General features: G+C 40.8%; 1 protein-coding gene across 1 annotated transcript; it reads left to right on the forward strand.

Moving 5' to 3' along the window:
- The first annotated feature begins 13,599 nt into the window (after positions 1–13,599).
- On the forward strand, positions 13,600–20,203 carry LOC136439542 (collagen alpha-1(XIX) chain-like). Its single transcript, XM_066434961.1, has 5 exons — positions 13,600–13,642; positions 14,581–15,741; positions 18,566–18,814; positions 19,147–19,396; positions 20,107–20,203. Exons 1-5 carry the CDS (start codon positions 13,600–13,602, stop codon positions 20,201–20,203), a joined length of 1,800 nt encoding a protein of 599 aa, XP_066291058.1.
- The last annotated feature ends 4,330 nt before the right edge of the window (positions 20,204–24,533 follow it).

The following is a 24,533-nucleotide window of genomic DNA, read 5'->3' on the forward strand; positions in this document are numbered from 1 at the left end:
GTGTGTGTGTGTGTGCCTCTGTGTGTGTGTGTGCCTCTGTGTGTGTGTTTCTGCAATCAACAATGTGCCAATTTAAGTATTTGTGAGACTGGGAGTTTTGTAAAGCACAGTTGGTTGGAGTTAAAGTATTTGTTCTATTCGGTTGCAATTGCTGATTTTTTTTAACCCGCTCATTGACTTTAATCCGGTTGAATTACACAGACTCTTGTTCTATCGGGCAGTGTTTCTGCCTCATCGCTACTGTTGTCCTGGTAGGATCCGGAGCGACCATTGCAGTTATTCTCACACTGATGTTCCACAACACACATGACCACAACATCCAAACGGTAAGATGTGATTTGTAAATAAAATGATTTCCCAATACTTTCAATAAAGATACATAACCACAACTGTCATTGTTATTTGACAGCATCTATTTATATGATACACTTCTTTACGTTTGGGACTACATTAACTGTCTCTATACATTTCTAAAAACTTTAGTTTTGGGATCGGGGTGTCCCTGTGGTGTAGTGGTCTGCGCTTCAGTTAATTACCACATATGTTTCTACTTAATTGGAACCAGAAGGCCTGAGTTCAACTCCCGGATAGGACACATCTAGACAAGAGGCGCATTTAGTCATACTAAAGACTTTATACAAATGAAACCGTATATAAGTTAAACAAACTCCACTGTCAATGGACGAGCCCCCTGCTGCAGTGAATTCACCACAGTGTGGCCCAGGGCTACAAAACGGATATGGGCACCGCCCTATATATCTAATGGTGTGGCAGGATTTTAACTTACTTTTAGGATCCCATCTGTAAGAAGATATGCCCATAGCTGAAGTACATAATAAACCAGTCAGAACTAAAATGGGGGAGGTGTCAGACGGTCACCGAAACGTCGGTTCAGTGTATTTTTATTCAGAGACTTACCAACCTGATGAAACTATTCAAGGATGTACGTGCTAATCACGTTGTATTGATATTAACTGCCCCCACTAGTCATGACAAGAGTTTGGAACCACTTTCTTCTTTAATGCTGGAACCTAATGTTGCTCTCATACTCCAGCCCAATCCTACCCAAGCCTCCAGACACTGGATCCGGACTACATTAGACGTTACAGAAGCTGCCGTCATCACCAGCTCTGCTAGCACCAATCCACCCATTATCCACAGCACTAATAGTTTGTACACTTACCTTCGTAAGAAATTGTTTTTGGCTTGCGCGTATAACCGTATGTGTGTGTAGGTGTGCCTGCCTGCCTGTCTGTGTGTTTGCGCTTGTCTTTCCGATATTTGTGGTCATCATAACTTAACATATGAATGGATAGTTATGATACTTTGTATATGAATAGTGTCAAGTTCAATTATGGGCTTCCTGGTAGTTTTCTTAGCAATGCAGCAGAACTTCGAGTGTTGTTTTTTTGTCCTTTGTCTTGAAGATGCTATGGCTTTAATTTTCTGTTAAAAGACTTTTTTCTATGTCGGGATGAATAGATGTTGGTTCTGGTCCCCTAGCAGCTTGTTCTAGAACTGCAGGAGCGTTTTGTTAAGATTTTTCAAAGTGGATAGATAAGCACAGTAACGACAGTTTTCCATGATGCAGGTATGTATTTTGTAATGTTTCGTGAAACTCCAGACATGTTGGTGTTACCTGTCTTTCCTAGGTAAGGTGAGATTCGTTGGACCTAACCCTCCCAACATGACTGAGCCTTCGAGAAAGACTGGGTCCATCTTGCCAGGAGAAGCCGGGTCTAACGGGACTCTTGGACCGTCGGGCCCTCCTGGACACTTAGAAGAAATGCGACCCATGGGCAAGGATGGGCAGCCAGGTGTCCCTCTTTCTGCTGGGCCAACCTATCCAAACCCTGTCAAACAACTTGAGCGCCCTAAGACAAACAGCCGGGGCAAGTCGGGTAAAGTTGATGCTACCACCTTTTCTGTGTTCAGATATTACAATATATGATTTTACATACATTAAATGCTAACCAGCATTTTTGTCGTTGTCTTCTACTTTTGATGTTATATCACAAACACTGGGGTTAAACCTTTTGACAGTTTTTGTCTTTGTTAACAGATGAGTCTATTGTAATGCACACAAATATGCATCTTTTTTTTTTTAAATAAAAAGTCAGATTAGGCTTTAGCCGCTATACCATATTTAAATGAAATACAATTATCGACTGGAATGCTAGAATTTGGATCATAACAAAAACATATGTACTATCCCCGTGTCTTTACATTTTCCACTGTACAATCCCCGCGTCTTTACATTTTCCGCAGTGTCTTGCAGAGGCGATTTTGCGGGATTCCGCGGGATCTGCTACAAGGTGTTCAGGATGAAACAAAGCTTTAGCGAAGCGGCCGCGACCTGTGGTGAAAACGGTGGTACCCTCGCTATGCCCCGCGACGCCAAGATCAACGACTTCCTCATCTCCTTGGTCTGTTTGTGTAAGGCGTGCCAGAGGACCTGAGCAGTTATTGTCAAATCCCTGTAGGAAAACTGCCATAACTCCGTAATAGCTGCTTTAAAATGTTTCAAATTTGGAGGAAAGAACGGGCTTGACTCGAGAAGTGCAACCATGTGTCATTTATGAGGTTATGTTATATAAATAAAGAGATATCATCATTTATTATGATATATGATTTTTTTTCAACAAAATGTAGTACAGAAAACTATTCCTTAAGTCCGAATTACTTGATTTTTTGTATATACATGCTGGCATGTGCCCCCTTTAAGACACTTTAGATGTTTATTTTGAAATATGTTCCTGATTTGTGAAAATGATTAATTTGTCTCCTTTAGGGGTATAATTTTAGGGTACTTCCTTAATAATTGCCTTACAAATGAAGACAGGGACCAAAAACAAAATTTTCAGCTAGGACAGAGTGTGGAACAGGACATTGCCAATCATTCCATTGCATTTCCTACCATTTCCAGTCATGGCTAGTGTTTTCTGCCATGGTTTGAAGTTTGAACGATCAGTTTTCACCTAGTAGGCCATGATTTTAGGAAATTTGGTCATCACTCACGTTGACAAGCTATAATTAGCACCTCCATGGCAAGTAATTATCCGTAATTTGCACTTGCGCCATGACAAAAGACCCCATGTTTATTGTTATGCATAGACTAATTTGTCTGTAACTAACAGTCTTGTCCGGTAAGAAGAAAGAAATTTCAAGTAATTCAAAGAGTTGAAGTTTCCCGTTTTTCATTCTGCATCTTGTTCTAAAAGGGATCCCCATAAGACTGGCTATTGGCAGGCTGTTCCCTGTCAGTAGGGCAAAAAAAGGTAATTGTCAGGCTGTGTAGGTCTATGTTTGGATAAATGTCTTGCAAAAACTCATATGTTCTCTTAGCTCAACTGGTTAAGAGATATTCGTCAAACTAGATTTTGAGGGTTCAAGTCCAATGGACTTTACTTTTGAAATTTATTTCTGTTTTGTTTTTAACATCCATTGTTTAGTTTTTAACATTTGATAACTGGCTATTATAACTCAGGAATGTCAATAAAGACTTTTTTGCTCAATTTTACAAGAACATCGCGTAAACATTGGGAAAAAATATTATCTAAAATGTGACCCATTTTACACGATTATGCTTAGCATCAGGTTATTTACATGTTATTCTTATTGACTGGCTTTTGCCTGTCAATAGCGGGCAAAAATAATATTATAATATTGACAGGCTAACCTATCAATAGTGTGGAAAAATCTATCAATATCATCATCATAGGCAAGTCAATAGCAGATTGTTTATTGATTGGGTGTAGCCTGTAAGTTCTGTCTTCTGATAAATCACCCCCAATACATAGCTCTAAACAAGTTTAACTGCTACATCTGTTTGGAGATTACTGGTAACAAACTGACTTCTGCAGAAATGTGTATTTCATCTAACCTCTACCAGGCTCCGCGGATCGCTGGGAAAATAGTAGAAATTGGCCTAATAGAGTGAATAGTATGCCAAGGGTAGCTAGCTATGCAGAGAAGTTCAATAGGCGGTCTACGCATATTTAACTTTTCTGTATAGCTGACTACCCCTGGCATACTATTCACTCCATTTGGCCAATTTCTACAATTTTCCAAGCGATCCGCGGAGCCTGGTAGAGGCTATATTTCATCAGCACCCCTACCAATTGACCTCTTTGAAACTAAGATTTCTTACACGGGCCAAGGCTCTCTATAAAGTATAATGCCGGCAAGGGAGTTACGTCGCCGAGGGACGACCGCCTTTCTATCCGGATCGTCCCTTGGCGACATAACTCCCTCGGCGGTGTAAGTCCCTTGCCGGCATTCGAGAACTTTTGGCCCGTTTATAGTAAAAAATCGCGACACCACCCGTCCCAAATTTATACACCGCCCTTCTAGGAAGTCTGCGAAGGAGGCTACATATGGTTACACCTAGAATGAAACACACATATACATGTAGCAATAAAAGAAGATTGAAAGGACCCTCTTGCATGCAGGTAGCATCTATCGGGCTGTAAAGGGTACCATTCCATTTTTAGGTAGTTTCAAGTCATAGTTTTTTAGTCTGACTGAGAATAGAGGACCACATTTTATATGAGGTAAAAATATTTGTGAAAAACACTTAAATCGGTCTCCGTATGTATTTCTCTCAAATTAACACTACAGCTTTCAGCATTTCCAGGTTCACTTTCTTTTCAAATTTCATAGATTATAGTATATCACGTGTAAACTACAGGGTTCTGCATGAGAATACTAGTGACCTGGTCCTTTCAAGCATAGTTTTGAGTCCAATGTTTTTGTTAACCACTGAATAAAGGGCCTTTGATATTATGCAAACATGACAAATACATGCAGCAAGGGTATTGCATTCATTCAAGTATGTTGCTTCAGAACATTTAAAAAAGTCTTTGTATTGACATTTCCATGTTTTCACGGAGGAAGTGTACAAAACAATACTTCTAGAGGTATGTCAAATACACATGTACTTCAAACATACTAGTACATCAAAGTATATCACAGCCTATCATTCTAAGGCTGTGAAATTCCTTGCTATTTTCATTTAGCTTCCACATGGTGCTTGTACTTCACGTATTCGGCCATCTTGAAAATGGACGGTTCCCATAGCAGCCCCAGGGGTGCCCAATTAACTCACCAGGAGAAATTAGCGCGCGATTCAAATTCAAAACAGCTGGCGGGGCTGGGAGCGGTGAACGGCAGACAATTATCACGCAAACTACTGCATATTTACAAGCATCAAGGTAGCTGTTGCTCATTATAATATTAAAGTAGCTTATTATCATATTAAATTGAGATCACTGCCAGGGTCTGACTGGCTTGCCTTACACTAGTTGAGTGTACATGAAGCCAGGGTATCCCTCGAGTCCCTTGTGGTTCGGCTTGCACGACCGCCGTGTAGAAGGAACGTTTGAGTCGGTGGATGGGTCTCCACTTGTGCAGTACAGCTCATGGGCGATAAATTACCCAAGCAAGGGGCTACCTAGTCACATTCGAGATTGCGTTCATTATAATCATTTTTGGGAATGGAATTCGGTACTCAAAGACATAGCAAATAGATGGTCCGACAACTTGTGCGAAAAACAGAACTTCTTCATCTGCCAAGTCGTTCCAGGTGACGAAACGGCTTGATCATTCAAGGAATAACCATTGCCTTTTGAGCGAAACACATATGAAAGGAGATTTAACTGGCCATGGCATTCTATTGATTATAACTTTGTTTACGGTAACATGGTTCTACAGCGTTCTATACTAAACTCGTGAGACGTGCTAAGTGAAAATAAGAACTGAAATTAATAAAGCCCCAAAAGAAAAATTGTGGTGAATGTTAAGGCAGGTTAGTTAATACCTCTAAAGCTTTCTGGAGATGCATCAAATCTCGCCTAAGCACAAAAATCAAGATTGGCAGCTTGGCCAAGCCAAATGGTATAACAACGTTGACTATGATAAAGCTAAAGCGCTAAGAAATACTTTGGAAGTGTCTTCAGTACTGATGAAAATACTGCTAACATTCCATTAGCGCAAGACTAGCTATCACAGTCCTGCGACAAATATACACTAAGCCAAGAAGTGGTAAGGGACAAATTTTAATCCAACTATATCTGTCTGGCCTGATGATTTGCATCCCAGGTTTCTTAAGCTAAATGAACTCGCAAACCTACTGGCGTATCCTCAAAATATCATCTTTGACAAATCTCAGGAGTCTGGAAGACTACCGACAGATTGAAAAGTAGCAAATGTTACCCCGATACTTAAACAAAAGCCGTAGAAGTGATCCAGCACTTTGGAATCTATTGTCCGCGACACTTTGGTGTACCTCTTAATGATCAATGACTTAACTTGTTCACTGACCCCAAGAATGGGTTTGCTCCCAGATGGTCATGTACTACCGAGTTATCAACAATTATGGATGACTGGTCAAACGCTGTAGAGAGGAACGATCCAGTGTACAGCGCATATATGGCCTTTAAAAAGGCTTTTGATTCTGTCCCTCATCAAAGGTTGTTAGTGAACCTGAACCTTATGCTGTGTCAGGGTACCCATTAAAGTGGTTTTAGGATCTTCTTCACAACAAAATGCAGAGGGTGGTAATAAACGGTTCGAAATTGCCATTGTGTGAGGTCACAAGTTGAATTCCACAGGAATGTGCTTTGGGCCTAGCTTTGGTTGTTGCTTTCATAAATGACTTAACCGATGCGGTTGTCAGTACGTATATGGATCTTTGCAGATGACATGACAGCAACATCTATAGAACCATACATTGTCGTAAGGATCAGGAAGCCCTACATCAAGACCTTAACGTTATTAAATTAAAAACCCTAGTAGCGCGGCACCCGACATATGTCGGGTTCCACATGCATGTTCTGTACGCGAGCCCCAACATTTGTCGGTTTCAGGGTATTCCCCGAATAAACACGTAGGACTGACGCGCGCGTACCCGGAATTAACCATATGATACTTGAAACCGCCAAACACGGGTGAGGGGTCAATATTGTGGTTACGTAATCCGCCCCAGAGTTCTTTGCATACCTAATTATGCATACTTAGTTATGGGGGAAACATGGCGGATCAAGATTTGCAGACGACATTTGTTTGTTATGGCTTAATTCTTCGTTTTAACTTTCTATCTTTTTTACTTCTTCGTTTAAACGCCAAAATGTCGAAGTCTGCTCGGTCACAAATGCATAAAGGGTCTTTTTTTCACCAAAGCTGAGGCAGAACATACTACCCTGGATAGGAATTATTGGAAAAAATGCTTCAAAACATTAGGAACCTGATCGCCACATTGACGCGTGCCCAATTTCACGGTAAATCTTTGGAGACGAGTTGGCACTTACCGTAAAGCCGCGAAATTGATCTTGGTCCCCTTCATGGTAGTGGCTGAGGGCCAGAATGTGCCAAATAGCTGACGATTCAGTGACAACTGGAACTCTACCTGACCTGGAATTCACTGAATCGCACAGAGAAGGTTTAATTTATGCAATCCCTGTAATTAAGTATGATGTCATACAATCTTTAATTTGTACTACGTTTTTGACAAGTCTTAGTGACTTTTAGATGTAATCTTGCCACAGACATAGCTATTATGAACTTTTATTTCACTTAACTACTTTGGTGCTAATAATTCAATGGTGCTTCACCAAATTGTGTTTTATTGCTTTCTATATACATAATTACTTTGATAGCTTTTATCATGAACTTATTGTACATTTTCAAACAATGTAGAAGTTGTCTGCTTACTGTTTTTATGGAAGAAGCTTGTGTCCAATTTCTTTTCAAGTCACAAAACGAAGTCTACAATACTACAGTAGCCACATATAAAACATTCTGCTCAGCACCAAGGATAATTAATGTCAATGTCTAATCATTGACTCACCTGTATCAGTACCTGCTTGGTTTTTGTTTTTACTCACATGGACAAGGTTGATGTTGTCAGCAGTCTTCAGATAGTTTGATGTCAAGCAATACACAATTTTAATGTAGAATATAAAAGTATGATACAATGGTTTAATGAAAAGTATGTTTTATTGCCACTATTGACCCTTATGACAGACACAATTGTAGATGAGTGCAGAATTTTTTGAGAGTACACATTGTTAGCTTTCCAATTATATACACCTTTATGGGGTTACTGTAAAGCAACGTAACTGAAAGTAAGCAATATCACACTAGTACCCATTGTTTGAATGGTGTCAGGGAACCCCAGCAGTGGGGGCGTCTATTGGTATAGAACTCCAGCAGGATAAGGGTAAATAGAGTTGGTGGACACACTGGCGTTACAATATGCATTACACATTATCTATAAAAGGAAGCAAACTGCCGTTTTTTAACGGAAAATTGCCGAAGTTTTGCCAGCTTACAAAAAAGGCTGTAAGAAGACACCATGCAAATATTCTCCAGTTAATCTTACATCATTGGTGGGGAAGATCCTGGAGGGAAGATCCTGGAGGGACTGATAAGAGATGACATTGTTAAACACATGAAGTTTAACAACCTTACACCACATCAGAATGGATTTTTCCCGGGTAGATCTACAGTCACCCAGATATTTACATGCCTCGACAAATGGACTAAATGGCTAGATGAATGTTTTCCAGTAGACCTTTAGTCTACCTGGACTTTCGTAAAGCCTTTGATTCTGTGGCAATCAAGTGATTACTATCCAAAGTGAAAATCTACGGACTGTAAGGAAACCTCCTTTAGATGGATGGCATCAGTCCTGACAGGAAGAAAGCAGAGGTTTTGTGTTAACGCCGTAATATCAAGGTGTGACCAGTGGCGTCCAACAAGGGAGCATACTTTTCACCATATTTGTTCATGACATGCCAAAAATTGTGGAAACTGAACATAAAATTGTTTGCGAATGACGCAAAGATCTTCCGCCCGAGGTTCAAAGATCAACCTAATAGAACGCGCCCAAAATCTGAAACTTTCTTTATTAAAGTATAGGAGGATCAGAGAAGACGTAATACAAGATCTTGACGGGAAATGAGAGAGTAAACCCTGGTGACTTAAGTTTCGCCTTGGTAATCCCACATCTAGACTACTGTTGCTCAGTATGGGGAAACACAACACAGAACAACATATAAAGGCTATAGGTGGTTCAGAACAGGGCCGCAAGGCTTGCTCTTGACTGTGATCTGGACACCATGCTGATAACCTTGGACTAAGAGATGCACAGATACCAAACGCGCTCAACCAGAACAAACACAAATCAAACTTCTAAAACCAAATTCCGACTCTAAGAAAAGGCACTTTCTGTACAGAATGTCTCAGTTGTGTAACAAAAACTGCAACAATTAGCAAATAATTGGACTGCAATTATTGCTTTTAATGAACTTTGTTATTTCTTGTCCTCCATTATACTGTCACTTTGTATGCATTTGTATGTTTTAACTGTAATGTGTAAATATGAATGTGTAGACCACAGGAAGAATATCCTCTTATAATTGTGGATCTAAGTAAAACTCAAACTCATGATCCCGTACTCTCTTCAGCTGACAACCAGCCATACAGTATGCAGCTCAGGCAGACCCGACACTACAAACCGCCCACTGGGACAAAACGCTACCTATCTAGCCCAGTCCCGTCCATGTTAAACATTTTTGCGGGCCGTATGGCATTCAGACCGGTCTGAGATTGTCCGGGTGGCCGGGTGGCCGGGCGACGGGCGGGCGCTTGCATGGTCGGACACTTATACCTGCCTAACAGGACGGCACGGCATGTACACTTTCTTCTGTGGGCCCAACATAGAAAATGCTGAACGGTTGCAAAATATAACAATGTAGATTGATATTCAACCATGCAAACGATGTTGTAAAACGATGTAAAGTTTTCCTTTAAAAGTTTATGTTTTGTAATGGACATGAATCGTTAGAAATGTTTTGCTTGTACAACACTGGATATGTCGCAATGCATTATCGTTATATATACTATCATACCAGTAGTTCACTTCGGAAAAGCCGTTCCACATGCACATATTTGGGCATTTCCGCCGGCATCTGTGATTGTATGACCTGTCAGATCCACATAAATGGCCATATTACATATATTACCACAAAATTACACAAAAAGGAACTGATTTTGTTGAGAAAATGGACAAAAAGGTGACCAAAATATGGTGCCGTGTAGTGAGATTTAAACGTTAGGTACCCTTAAAAACCACGTAATTCAGTCCCGCCTACGTGGCTCAGTTGGTAGAACATGGAGAGTGTACGTTTGGTGGGGACTGGAAGGTACTACAACCTTTTTTTTTTCTGTTTTTTTTCTGTTTTTTTTACTTTTTATACAAGGAGGAATTTTTGTTTTTCTGGCGAGTTCTTTATCTTTTTCTTTTTCTTCTTCTTTTGCATAATTTATACAGGAACTTGTATTTCCCATACGGTAAATGCTACAGATGTCATATTTGATCTGTGGGTGCCTTTAGGAAAGGTTAATGCACCACATACATTATGCTAATGAGTCTCATTGGCATATTTTATGCTAATGAGTCTCATTGGCATATTTCATACTAATGAGTCTCATTGGCATATTTCATTTCATTTCTTCCAAATGCGCCCCAGTCAGCTTTTTAAAAAAGCTTTCTTGAAGCTGACTTTGAAAACAGTTTATTTCATACCAAACTTCATAAAACTGAATAAAACTTAACACTGCACTTGTGCAATTTAGTTCTTTTTACAAAGTATACTTCAACCGTTTCATCCCTACCACAATGAGGTCGTATGGCCAGCTTTTTTTAGAAGCTATTGTTAATATACTGCAAGGATATCGATATCCCTAAATAATGACCATCCATGGGCCGGTCAGACATCTCAATCTATCTTCCTAAACTACGATCTACTTTGTGATTTTGTTTCTAAAGACTTAGACATTGCTTAATGATATACTGTCTGTTTGAAAATTCATTCCATGTGGTGTCATAGCCATGGGATCTCAGGATAGAATTCGTATGGTTCTTATACATGTTTTTGTAGTTCTGTAATGGAAATGTGATGACAAAGTTGTATAATTTAGCTCACTGTTGGGCAACCAATAACATCTACAAGGCTCCCTGGATCGCTGGAAAAATAGTAGAACATGTCACTCCTGAAGGACGCCCGATCACTCGTCAATCTGAACTTCCTTAACCAAGCTTGGTCTTACGACGTCGACGGCAAGATATTCATCAAGACTCTCAAAGATGAACGGCGACTTTTGCTTGCATCTGCCGACCTCGATATCTATCGGGTCTCCAAGTAAGGTATTGAACTGCACCTATGGACTTAGCACTTATGGACAGTTAACATTTGGCATTTACAATCTGTAATGTCACACTTATCCTCTACACTACTCATTTCACTCTATTGTTATCATGTTTCATCTTGTATGTTCTGCGTTAAAGTTGTTAGTTCTTGTTCCACACTGCAGAGTTGGTACCATCATTATCAATTACCGAGGAATTCCTCCTCACAGGTGCGTGGTGGACAAGAGAGCATTACTTATTCATCACTGACCTGCCCCAAACTCTAATAACATGAAATCTCTCTCTGTCATGCCACGCAAACGTAAGGAGTCTACCTGCAAATGACTTTGTGAAACTACACGAACTGGAATCTGCTGCCCTAGATGCGGGATTCTTTCGGATCCAGCTGTATCCAGATCAGACCTTCTTTTACATGGTAGGTTAATAGATACATAAAGCGCAACCCCACCCCCATGCCTATTGTGATCCCGTCGCCACGGGGATTGATATGATAAGGCAAAGTCTGAGTCAGGGTTGGATGCATCACACTGATATTACTTTGTACACGTCTGCGGGACAACAAGTAATTGAGTTAATAGATAAGTCAGTTCTAAGTACAAAGATTGGAAAAAGGCACCTTCGGTATTTAGATTTGTTTGAGCTGCAAAGTAGTTATTAAGAATATCGGCTTTAGCCTTGTCTTCCAAAATGAAAGTGCCATTTTCAAGTAGACAGGGTAAAATACGATCCGTCTTACCAAGAAAAAATCCGTGTACAAAACAGATTCCAGGTGCTACAAGACAACAATGGAGTGTCTGGCAGGGACACACGTACCGACGCTTCAAACGCTGGTGCGAAGTATTATGAACAGCGTGCTACAGTTGGAACAAAGAAGACCTCATGCCTGGCCAATGCAACACACCAATCTACAAGACAAAACAACAGAGACAAGTCGTTGAACCAAAGAATTGCCGCCCGACGTACTAATCATAGGAGACTCAAAACACAAAAGGCATAAAAGTGGACGTCTTATACCCCAACAAAAGCGTGAAAAGAGTAAAATCTACCACAACGGAAGCGACAGAATACATAAGACAACTAGAGTTCCACGAACACATTATCTTCGCCAAATAATCAAGGCTTATTATGGAGAGTGATTAATATCAATATCCAGCCCCAAATGTATGCCAGCACAAAAACCGTAATCCCACTCATAGAGTCTCAAAAGTGATGTATTTCTTCACCATTCACTACAGTTTCGGCCTTCCTGACGTGCACAGTGACTAATTTATACCCTAAATACTATTCGTACTACCTCTACCAACACTATCCTATGTCAATTTTATGTATTCAATTTGGTGTCCTATAAGTCCGTATTGGCTGGGCGCAGAACACGAAAAGTCGCAGAACACGAAAATAAAATATCCATTCATTCATTCATACTGCCAGGTAGAGTAAATATCAGAGCACGTACGGATTTGTCTTCCATAGCCACCCACACACGATGGGTAAGATTACTTGATACACTCTTTTTTACATGTACAGATATAGTGGTGACAAAATTCTAAAAAACTTCTATTAGTGCCACAATAAACGTATATACAAAAGCATGATTAAGCACATAATAAGCATGAATAAATACACAATTATAAGGAAATATGATAAAATGATGACCATTCCTGCACGACTGGATTGGTTGACTGTAACACACACACACTGAGAAGAACAGAATTACATTGGAGACAGTAAAGTTCAACTGACAAGGTGGTGGATCACATGCCCAACTCTTATGACGTCATCGCCAGGCGAATCATCACCTGTTCTCGGCAGGTGTTGCGGGATGCAGCGTCTTAACTCCAACTTCATGTTATGAGATTTCCTTTAAGAAAGTCGAGAATTTCTATGACAAAGTAGGGTTTATGAATAGATCAGGTTAAATGAAATCAAAGTTCAAGGGAGCATGATAAAAAATATTTTTTTTTTTCTTTTGCGAGTATATAGTACTTTGTACATGTTCATTACAGAGAGCAAGTTCCAAAGAAATATGTGTAAGGTTAAGTGTTGCAAAAGCACAGCATGACTCAGGTCTACAGAGCTACGATTTATCTCACAGACGATAAAGACGTGAGCTATTGACTTATTTACATCTGACAGCAGACAACGTCAGGGGAGAGATTTTCATATCAGTGATGAAACGCCCACCGCGCAATCCCAAAGAGAAGCAGACAATTGAACTTGAACCATCTAGTTTTTCTGGACTGCGCCATTACAGGAGGTTCTGTGGCACACAGGCAGGTGCTTGTTTTTCACTGGCCTGGGTGTAGCTTGAGACTGTGTTCAGACCAGCCATTGTTTGCCAGGTGTAGGACGTGATTTTTTTTCTGCCCGGTAACCTGATAAGTGGCAGCATGCTAGGAGGGCAGCAGCAGTTCCAGACTGGGGACAACGGAGGTAAGTTGTGATTTCCCATCAGATCGACACGTCCTCTGAATTGTCTACGTTGTTTTGAAGCTTTGGCGAAAAGATTTATCAAATGCTGACATGCCAAGCACACAGTTCACAGTACAGATGGACAATCTCTGTTTATAAGGCCTAGCTAAAATGTTGTGTGTCCGATTACCCGGCCAATCCTAGCAAAAACCTGCAGACCCTAGCCTTTATTTGGTCAGCCCCTAGCAAGGTACATAAGCTTTACGATTAGACATCTCAGTGATGAATTTGAATAGGGCTTTGAAGTTTAAACAGTTGGTGTAAGAATGTTAAGTAAACATTTTACTTGTTTATATTATTCATATACTTGTGCTTGTATCAATTTACATTTGTGCAAGTACAACATGCTATGATGTTAAGAATATCTGTGCCTTATGCACCTTAGTTTTACACTAGATCCTAAAGACAGCATTTATTTGATCACTTTACTTTTTCAAACTTTCCCTTAGACTTCACGCATTCTTAGCTCTTGAATTTTGTAATCATATTTCCCTCCCTATATCCTGTATAGGGTATGGGGGGAAATACAATGTTTTGCTGGCGTGTTCTTCTTTTTTTTCTGCCAAAAACCAAGTAGATATGGGGTGGTAGTTCTATTAATGTACAAACTGTGTAATAAAGGAGGTGTAGGTAGCTTTAGAATGTGCGTTATCCTGATGAAGACCTAATTTGCATAATGTAGGAAGAAGCTCATATTTACCTTACGGTAAATGACAGATGTCATATTGGAAGTGTAGGTAGCTTTATGAAAGATAATTACAACGGAATGTAGTTTATGCTAATGAGAACCTCATTTGAGGTTTCATCCTTTATTAATGGAAGGGAATATCCTGCATTTTCTCCAAAATGTTGCCTTCCTAGTATGTCGTGAATTTCCAGACATGTGGGTGTCTTTCCAGGTAAGGGAAAACCTATGGGACTTAATGCTCCCAGCATGACGGGGGCCATTTTGCCAGAAATCACCGGGTCTGCCGAACCTCCTGGGCTTCCCAGGTCACCTGGCCATTCAGGAGAAAATGGATCAATGGAACCGGCCGTAGCCATGCGACAGGATGGCCAGACTGGAGCCCATATGTCTGCCGGGCCTCCTGGGCTCCTAGGAGAAAATGGATCCATGTTGCCTGCCGGACCCCCAGGAACAAAGGGACCTATGAGACCACCTGGACCCATTGCCATGGGACGGAACGGACCGTTGGGAACGGATGGCAAGGCTCTTCGACACCTGACAGAAACTGACCCCATGATGGAACCGAGTGGCAAGGCTGGAGTTCCTGGACCCCCGGGGAAAAGGAGGCCCGTCGGGCCACCTGAGCTTCCAGGAAGGCCAAATTCTCAAAACCTTACCGGACCTGGTGAACGTCACCAGATACCTATTCGAGGCAAGCAAAACCCTACGTATTCAACTAACGATGGAGATCCAGACTGGTCGGCGACAATTTCAAGGACCGAAGAATTAAGTGTCCTGTACACCAGAAACAACCCAGCATCCGGCATAGACTCTTCAAGTGTCCCACAGGATGAAATGCACAATAACCCTACATACTCAGTAAACGATGGAGATCCTTACCGGTCCGGGGTTCTTTTAAGGCCCGAAAAATTAAGTGCCCTGTACACGGGAAACAACCCAGCCTCCGGCACAGACTTTTCGAGTATCCCACAGGATGAGATGCCCTCGTTTGGAACAAAGGAAGAGTCTTTGCATCACATGGATACAGATCATCAAGACACGGACACAGGACAAGAATCTCAAGTCAGGCCACACAACACCACTTTAAACGCGAACGCCAAGAGAACCACTGATACATATGAACGGCTTGTTAAAGATAACAGCCATGTTGACGTCTCTGACAACATTGAACCATACGCAGTTACATATATTGTTGGGGATGAACCAAATCGTGGTGAAGCATCTTCAACAGTGCCTGGAACAATAACTGACTCAGACATATCTGTCAACCCTTTGGCCGGGTCACCAGGCAGTACGTTTGGGGGAAATTGTACTTCAAATGGCACTAGCGACATCACTGGTGACAACGGCCCCGGGATTCCCCAAAACAGACGTAAGGGCAACGCTCATGTGCACAATCTTCGGAATTCTCCGGACAATCTTTGTTTAAATCCCATGTGCGTGACAAACGGTGGTCACAATGCAACAAATGGTACGTTGACCCTAACAATCATTCTGTAGTGTTCTGTGTGGCTCTCACGGTGATAATTATTTTAGCCTTTCAGTTCTGATTAACCTCTATTGCTAGGACTTGTAATTATTACTATAACATTCTTTATATGGTTTTGGTTGTTTCTTATTTTCTCTTATCATTTTCCCTTCAACTGTTGACCTCTGGTGAATATAGATGTTTAGAAATGATTTCTTTGTTAGGTGTCCTTTTGCTAGTTTACCGCATTTGACAGATACTCGTAACTCATAGAGACAAGTAATAATTATCTAGACATTCATCAGTCACTTTTACTGATTGATTTTAACTACAACCATCCATTTTAAAGGAACACCCTATTTTACAATTTCATGTCAGTGTGCCGTATTTCTACTCACTGACAAGGAAAAACCAAGTTTTAGATTTGCGTAAAAATACTGCAACAAGGCAATTAGCTGTTTAACTTGTTACGTCACTACAAGGGAGTGAAGTAGTACTTTTAGCATGTGTGTGTGTCTCCGTGTCTCTATGTGTTTCTGCAATTAACAATGTGCACATTTCAGTCTTTGTGAGGCTGGGAGCTTTGTAAAACGCAGTGTGTTGGGGTTGATGTCTTTCTTTCTATTCGGATGATCATTTTTTACCCACTCATTGACTTTGGTCCGGTTGAATTACATACACAGACTCTTGTTCTATCGGGCGGTGTTTCTGCCTCATCGCTACTGTTGTCCTGGTTGGATCCGGGGCAACCATTGCAGTAATTCTCACACTGATGTTACACAATACACATGACCACAACATCCAAACGGTAAGGTGTGATTTGTAAATAAATCATTTCCCAATTCTTTCAATACATATACATTACCACAACTCTCATTGTTATTTGACAGCATCTTTTTATATGATACACTTCTTTACTTTTGAGACTACAATAACTGTCTCTATACATTTCTAAATACTTTAGTTTTTGGATCGTGGTGTCCCTGTCGTGTAGTTGTCTGCGGTTCTGTTACTTACTACATATTATGCTTCTAATTACCTGGAACCAGAAGGCCTGAGTTCAACTCCCGGGTAGGACACCTCTAGACAAGAGGCGCATTTAGTCATACTAAAGACTTTATAAAAATGAAACCGTAAAGAGGTTAAACAAACTCCACTGCCAGTGGACAATCCCCCTGCTGTAGTGAATGCACCATAGTAGGGCCCAGGGCTACGAAACGGAGATGGGCACCGCCCTAAACATCTTATGGTGTGGCAGGATTCTAATTTACTTTTAGGATCACATCTGTAAGAAGCTATGCCCATAGCTGAAGTACATAGTAAAACAGAACTAAAATGGGGGAGGTGTCAGACGATCAGCGAAACTTCGGTTTAATGTATTTTTATTCAGCGACTTACCAACCTGATGAAAATATTCACGGATGTGCTAGCAACGTTGTATTGATATCGACTGCCCAGACTAGGCATGGACAGAGACGGGGGAAGGGATTAAAAACTCAGTCATGTTTGGAACCATATTCTTCTTTAATGCTGGAACCTTATGTTGCTTTCATATTCCAAGCCAATCCAACCCAAGACTCCACACACCGGATCCGGACTACATTTAACGTTACAGAATCTGCCGTCATCGCCAGCTCTGCTAGCACCAATCCACCCATTCTCCACAGCACTAATAGTTTGTACATTTACCTCCATTAGAAATTGTTTTTGGCTTGCACGTGTATTTGTCTGTGTGTGTAGGTGTGTCTGCCTGTCTGTCTGTGCGTTTGCGCTTGTCTTTCCGATATTTGTGGTCATCATAACTTAAGGGAGTCCTAAACTTCAAAGGGGGGAATTATTTTCCAACAGATGATAATTTTAGTAAGTAAAAATTGATATTTTTCACAGTATACGATAAAGTACCCACTAGTACCGTGTGCATAAAAAAGCATTCAGTATTCAACCGAATTCCCCAGGTGACCCTTTATTTTCGGATTAATCAAATTAAACAACCTCAGCCTATGGCCTAATACAGTGTGCCTGACAAGGCCTGACAAAAGTTATATTATAAAAAGAATGTCATGGTGGTTATGAAAAACTCGTCTTGCTATGTGTTCTTTTATATCTAATTAACAAATGGCCTTCTTATTGTGTTTAACCACCCTCGTTTATGCCGAAAAATATCCACGATTAATGATGTATGTTTACGCATAGGGAATACATGGGTAGGGTCTGCACGGGTCTAATGAGTACCATATTGTTTAAAAAACACACCTTGCGAAATTAACCACAAGCAGAATTCTGTAAAAAGTCGGATGATTAGGTATTAACTGATACATAAACTAGTGAAAAATAACACCAACGTCTGGAGTTTAGGACTCCTTTATGAACCTATACATGGATAGTTATGATACTTTGTATATGAATAGGTCTTGCGAAAACGTGTCAAGTTCAATTATGGGCTTTCTGCTTTCATTGGCACCGGCAGCAGAACTTCTAGTCTTTAAAATATCGTTTGTCCTGGACATGTTATGGCTTTAAGATTTTGGGTAAAAGCCTTTTTTTTAAATGTCGGAATGAATCGTTGTGGGTTTTGGTCCTCTAGCAGCTTGTTCTAGAACTGTAGGAGCGTTTAGATTTTTCAAAGAGGATAAATAAACACAGGAACGACAGTTTTCCATGATGCAGGTATAGATTTTGCAATGTTTCGTGAAAATCCAGACATGTTGGTGTCACCTGTCTCTCCTAGGTAAGGTGAGACCCGTGGGACATAACCCTCCCGACATGACTGAGCCTTCGAGGAAGACTGGGCCCATCCTGCCAGGAGACTCCGGGTCTAACGGGACTCTTGGACAGTCGGGCCCTCCTGGACACTTAGAAGAAATGCGATCCATGGGCAAGGATGACCAGCCAGGAGTCCCTCTGTCTGCTGGGTCAACCTATCCAAACCCTGTCGAACAACTTGAGCGCCCTCAGACAAACAGCTGGGGCAAGTCGGGTAAAGTTGATGTTACCACCTTTTCTGTGTTCAGATATTACAATATATGATTTTACATACATTAAAAGCTTACCAGCATTTTTTTCGTTGTCTTCTACTTTTAATGTTATATCACAAACACTGGGGTTAAACCTTTTGACAGTTTTTGTCTTTGTTAACAGATGAGTCTATTGTAATGCACACAAATATGCATTTTTGTAAAATGAAAAGTCAGATATAGACTTTAACCGCTATACCATATTCAAATGAAATACAATTATCGACTGGAATGCTAGAATTTGGATCATTACAAAGATATATGTACTATCCCCGTGTCTTTACATTTTCCACAGTGTCTTGCAGAGGCGATTTTGCGGGATTCCGCGGGATCTGCTACAAGGTGTTCAGGATGAAACAAAGTTTCAGCGAAGCGGCCGCGACCTGTGGTGAAAACGGTGGTACCCTCGCTATGCCCCGCGACGCCCAGATCAACGACTTCCTCATCTCCTTGTATATCAAGCCAGGGTACCGGTATCCCTTGAGTCCCTTGTGGTTCGGCTTGCACGACCGCCGTGTAGAAGGAACGTTTGAGTGGGTGGATGGGTCTCCACTTGTGCAGTACAGCTCATGGGCGATAAATTACCCAAGCAAGGGGCTACCTAGTCACATTCGAGATTGCGTTCATTATAATCATTTTTGGGAATGGAATTCGGTACTCAAAGACATAGTAAATAAATGGTCCGACAACTTGTGCGAAAAACAGAACTTCTTCATCTGCCAAGTCGTTCCAGGTGACGAAACGGCTTGATCATTCAAGAAATAACCATTGCCTTTTGAGCGAAACGCATTTGAAAGGAAATTCAACTTGCATTCTATTTATCATATCTTTTTTCACGGTAACATGGTTCTACAGCGTTCTATACTAAACTCGTGAGACGTGGTAAGTGAAAATAAAAAACTGAGATTGATAAAGCCCCACAAGAAAATAGTGTGGTGAATATTAAGACAGGTTAGTTAAATGCATCAAAAAGCAACTCTAAATCTTTCTGGAAATGCATCAAATCTCGCCTAAGAACAAGAATCAAGATTGGCAGCTTGGACAAGCCAAATGGTATAACAGCGTCGACTATGATAAAGCTAAAGCGCTAAGTAATCTCTTTGGAAGTGTCTTAACTGATGAAAATACTGCTAACATTCCATTAGCGCAAGACTAGCTATCACAGTTCTGCGACACATATACACTAACCCAGGGAGTGGTAAGGGACAAATTTTAATCCAACTAAATCTGTCTGGCCTGATGATTTGCATCCCAGGTTTCTTAAGCTAAATGAACTCGCAAACCTACTGGCGTATCCTCAAAATATCATCTTTGACAAATCTCAGGAGTCTGGAAGACTACCGACAGATTGAAAAGTAGCAAAGGTTACCCCGGTACTTAAAACAGAAGCCGTAGAAGTGATCCAGCACTTTGGAATCTATTGTCTGCGACACTTTGATGGACCTTTTAATGATCAATGACTTAACTTGTTCACTGACCCCAAGAATGGGTTTGCTCCCAGATGGTCATGTACTACCGAGTTATTAACAATTATGGATGACTGGTCAAACGCTCTAGAGAGGAACGACCAAGTGTACATTACATATATGGACTTTAAAAAGGCTTTTGATTCTGTCCCTCATCAAGGTTTTTAGTGAACCTGAACCTTATGCGGTGTCAAAGTACCCATTAAAGTGGTTTTTAGGATCTTCTTCACAACAAAAAGCAGTGCGTGGTAATAAACGGTTCGAAATTGCCATTGTGTGCGGTCACAAGTTGAATTCCACAGGAATGTGCTTTGGGCCTAGCTTTGGTTGTTGATTTCATAAATGACTTAACCGATGCGGTTGTCAGTACGTATATGGATCTTTGCAGATGACATGACAGCAACATCTATAGAACCATACATTGTCGTAAGGATCAGGAAGCCCTACATCAAGACCTTAACGTTATTAAATTAAAAACCCTAGTAGCGCGGCACCCGACATATGTCGGGTTCCACATGCATGTTCTGTACGCGAGCCCCAACATTTGTCGGTTTCAGGGTATTCCCCGAATAAACACGTAGGACTGACGCGCGCGTACCCGGAATAACCATATGATACTTGAAACCGCCAAACACGGGTGAGGGGTCAATATTGTGGTTACGTAATCCGCCCCAGAGTTCTTTGCATACCTAATTATGCATACTTAGTTATGGGGGAAACATGGCGGATCAAGATTTGCAGACGACATTTGTTTGTTATGGCTTAATTCTTCGTTTTAACTTTCTATCTTTTTTACTTCTTCGTTTAAACGCCAACATGTCGAAGTCTGCTCGGTCACAAATGCATAAAGGGTCTTTTTTTCACCAAAGCTGAGGCAGAACATACTACCCTGGATATGAATTATTGGAAAAAATGCTTCAAAACATTAGGAACCTGATCGCCACATTGACGCGTGCCCAATTTCACGGTAAATCTTTGGAGACGAGTTGGCACTTACCGTAAAGCCGCGAAATTGATCTTGGTCCCCTTCATGGTAGTGGCTGAGGGCCAGAACGTGCCAAATAGCTGACGATTCAGTGACAACTGGAACTCTACCTGACCTGGAATTCACTGAATCGCACAGAGAAGGTTTAATTTATGCAATCCCTGTAATTAAGTATGATGTCATACAATCTTTAATTTGTACTACGTTTTTGACAAGTCTTAGTGACTTTTAGATGTAATCTTGCCACAGACATAGCTATTATGAACTTTTATTTCACTTAATTACTATGGTGTTGATAATGCAATGGTTCTTCACCAAATTGTGTTTTATTGCTTTTTATATCCATAATTACATTGATAGCTTGTATTATGAACTTATTGTACATTTTCAAACAATGTAGAAGTTGTCTGCTGTTTTTATGGAAGAAGCTTGTGTCCAATTTCTTTTATGATTGTATAGAAGATGAAATACATTTTATCTTAGAATGCTCACTATACGCAGACATGCGCAGATCCCTTGTAAGTCCCATACAACTAGACAAAAAATATACGCATCTTAAAAATAACGAGCTATTCACATGTATCATGTCATCTAAAAACGACGATATAATTGGAAAACTATGTGAATTTGTATACAAATGTTTCAAGAAGAGAGAAGAGACTCTGTAGATTTAGATGGAATATATAACAATGTTCCATTTCTTTTACTTTATGTTACCTAATGCATTTAGCCCATGCTGGGCATGAATATGCAATAAAGTTAATTGTCATTGTCATTGTCATTGTCATTGAAGTCACAGAAAGAAGTCTACAATACTACAGTAGCCACAGATAAAACAGTCTGCTCAGCACCAAGGCTAATGTCCAATCATTAACTCACCTGTAGCAGTACCTGCCTGTTTTTTTTTTACTCACATGGACATGGTTGATGTTGTCAGCAGTCTTCAGATAGTTTGCTGTCAATAAATACACAATTTAATGTAGAATATGAAAGACGTATGATACAATGGTTTAATGAAAAAGTATGTTTTATTGTTTTATTGCCGCTATTGACCCTTATGCAGATACACTTGTAGATGAGTGCAGGATTTCTTGAGAGTACACATCTATGCTTTCCAATGATATATACCTTTATGGGGCTACTGTAAAGCAACGTAACTGAAAGTAAGCAATATCACACTAGTACCCCTTGTTTGAAAGGTGTCTGGGAACCCCAGCAGTGGGGTCGTGTATTGGTATAGAACTCCAGCAGGATAAGGGTAAAAACAGTTGGCGGACACACTGGCATTACAATATGCATTACAATATGCGTTAAATATTATCTATAAAAGAAGGCAAACTGCCTAATGTACGGAAAACTGCCGAAGTTATGCCAGCTTACAAAAAAGGCTGTAAGAAGACACCATGCAATTATTCTCAAGTTAGTCTTACATCATTGATGGGGAAGATCCTGGAGGGACTGATAAGAGATGACATTGTTAAACACATGAAGTTAAACAACCTTACACCTCATCAATATGATTTTTTCCAGGGTAGATCTACAGTCACCCCGATATTTACATGCCTTGACAAATGGACTGAATGGCTAAATGAATGCTTTCCAGTAGACCTATAGCTTTCCAATGATACCTGGACTCTCGTAAAGCCTTTGATTCTGTGGCAATCAAGTGATTGCTATCCAAAGTGAAAATCTACGGACTGTAAAGAAACCTCCTATAGATGGATGGCATTTCAATAAACTCAATAAACTCATTCATTCCTGAAAAAGAAAGCAGAGGGTTTGTGTTAACGGTGTAAGATCAAGGTGGGCAGATGTGACCAGTGGCGTCCAACAAGTGGGCATTCTTTTCACCATATCTGTTTATGACATGCCAGATATGGCGGATAGTGAACTTTGATTGTTTGGGAATAACACAAAGATCTTCCGCCGGCGTTCAAAAATCAACCTAATAGCACGGGGCTCAAAATCTGAAACTTCCATCATTGAAGTATAGGAGTATCAGAGAAGACGTAATACAAGGAAACCGTAATACAAGGAGAGGGTAAACCCTGTTGACTTCGCCTTGGTAATCCAACAAATAGACTACTGTTGCTCAGTATGGCGAAACAACACAGAACAAAGAAGACTAAAGATGGTTCAGAACAGGGCCGCGAGGTTTACTCTTTGCTGTGATCGTGATACACAGGTGGACACCATGCTAAGAACCTTGGACTGGTTGACTGTTAAGAACAGAATTCAACTAAAAAGCCTTTCATTTTTTACACAAATAATAATAGCCAAACAACCAACGGTCCTGTACGACAAAATCACATTCCTGTCAGAGATCCACAACTACTAAACGCGCTCAACCAGAACAAACACAATCAAACTTCTGAAACCAAAATCCAACGCTAAGAAAAGGCACTTTCTGTACAGAATGTCTCAGTTGTGGATCAAGAACGGCGACAATCAGAAATAATTAGACTGTAATTATTGCCTTTTAAGGAACTATGTTATTTCTTACGCCAAAAAAAGCAATTACTCAAACAACTGGATATGATTTTGGAAACGGTCAGACGTTTCAAGTAGCATCCACTACTTTTCGTCAGTGACTGTGAGCAAGATCAGTTGAACAGCTTTTACTTCAACCTTGTCTTGAGTTGTCTAATTTGCTTTCTATTGGACTATCTAAAAATTTGTCTTCCCCTTATTTGCATATCAATTCATTGTTCGTGGTCATCTCTCCAGCTCCATAACTTATGCCACGGTCATAATTGGAAAAAAGGGGCCGGGACCCGGCGACAAATCGACGCCGTAACCTAACCGTGAAAACACCGCATATCTGGTGATCCACCGGGGCAAATTTGTGGCTTCAGAGCCCGACGGGGGCTACACCCCCTACGGACACCGGTTCAATTTTGACCGTAGCATACAGTAAGCACGCTAGGGCTAAGTACCCTAGGGTTAGCCTGGAGTTGTTATCCTAGGGTTGCCCTGGGGTAGTTACCCTGGGGTAGTTGCCCTGGGGTAGTTACCCTGGGGTTGTTACCCTGGGGTTGTTACCCTGGGGTAGTTACCCTGGGGTAGTTACCCTAGGGTTACCCTGGAGTTGTTGCTCTAGGGTTACCCTGGAGTTGTTGCCCTAGGGTTACCCTGGGGTACGTCCCCAGGACTTTCGGTAACTATTTCCACCATTATAACATTGATAACTACTACCCGTTATAGCTTATTCTACCGGTCATTTTACGTATA

This window comes from Branchiostoma lanceolatum, chromosome 8 (assembly GCF_035083965.1).
Source record: "Branchiostoma lanceolatum isolate klBraLanc5 chromosome 8, klBraLanc5.hap2, whole genome shotgun sequence".
Lineage (NCBI taxonomy): Eukaryota > Metazoa > Chordata > Leptocardii > Amphioxiformes > Branchiostomatidae > Branchiostoma > Branchiostoma lanceolatum.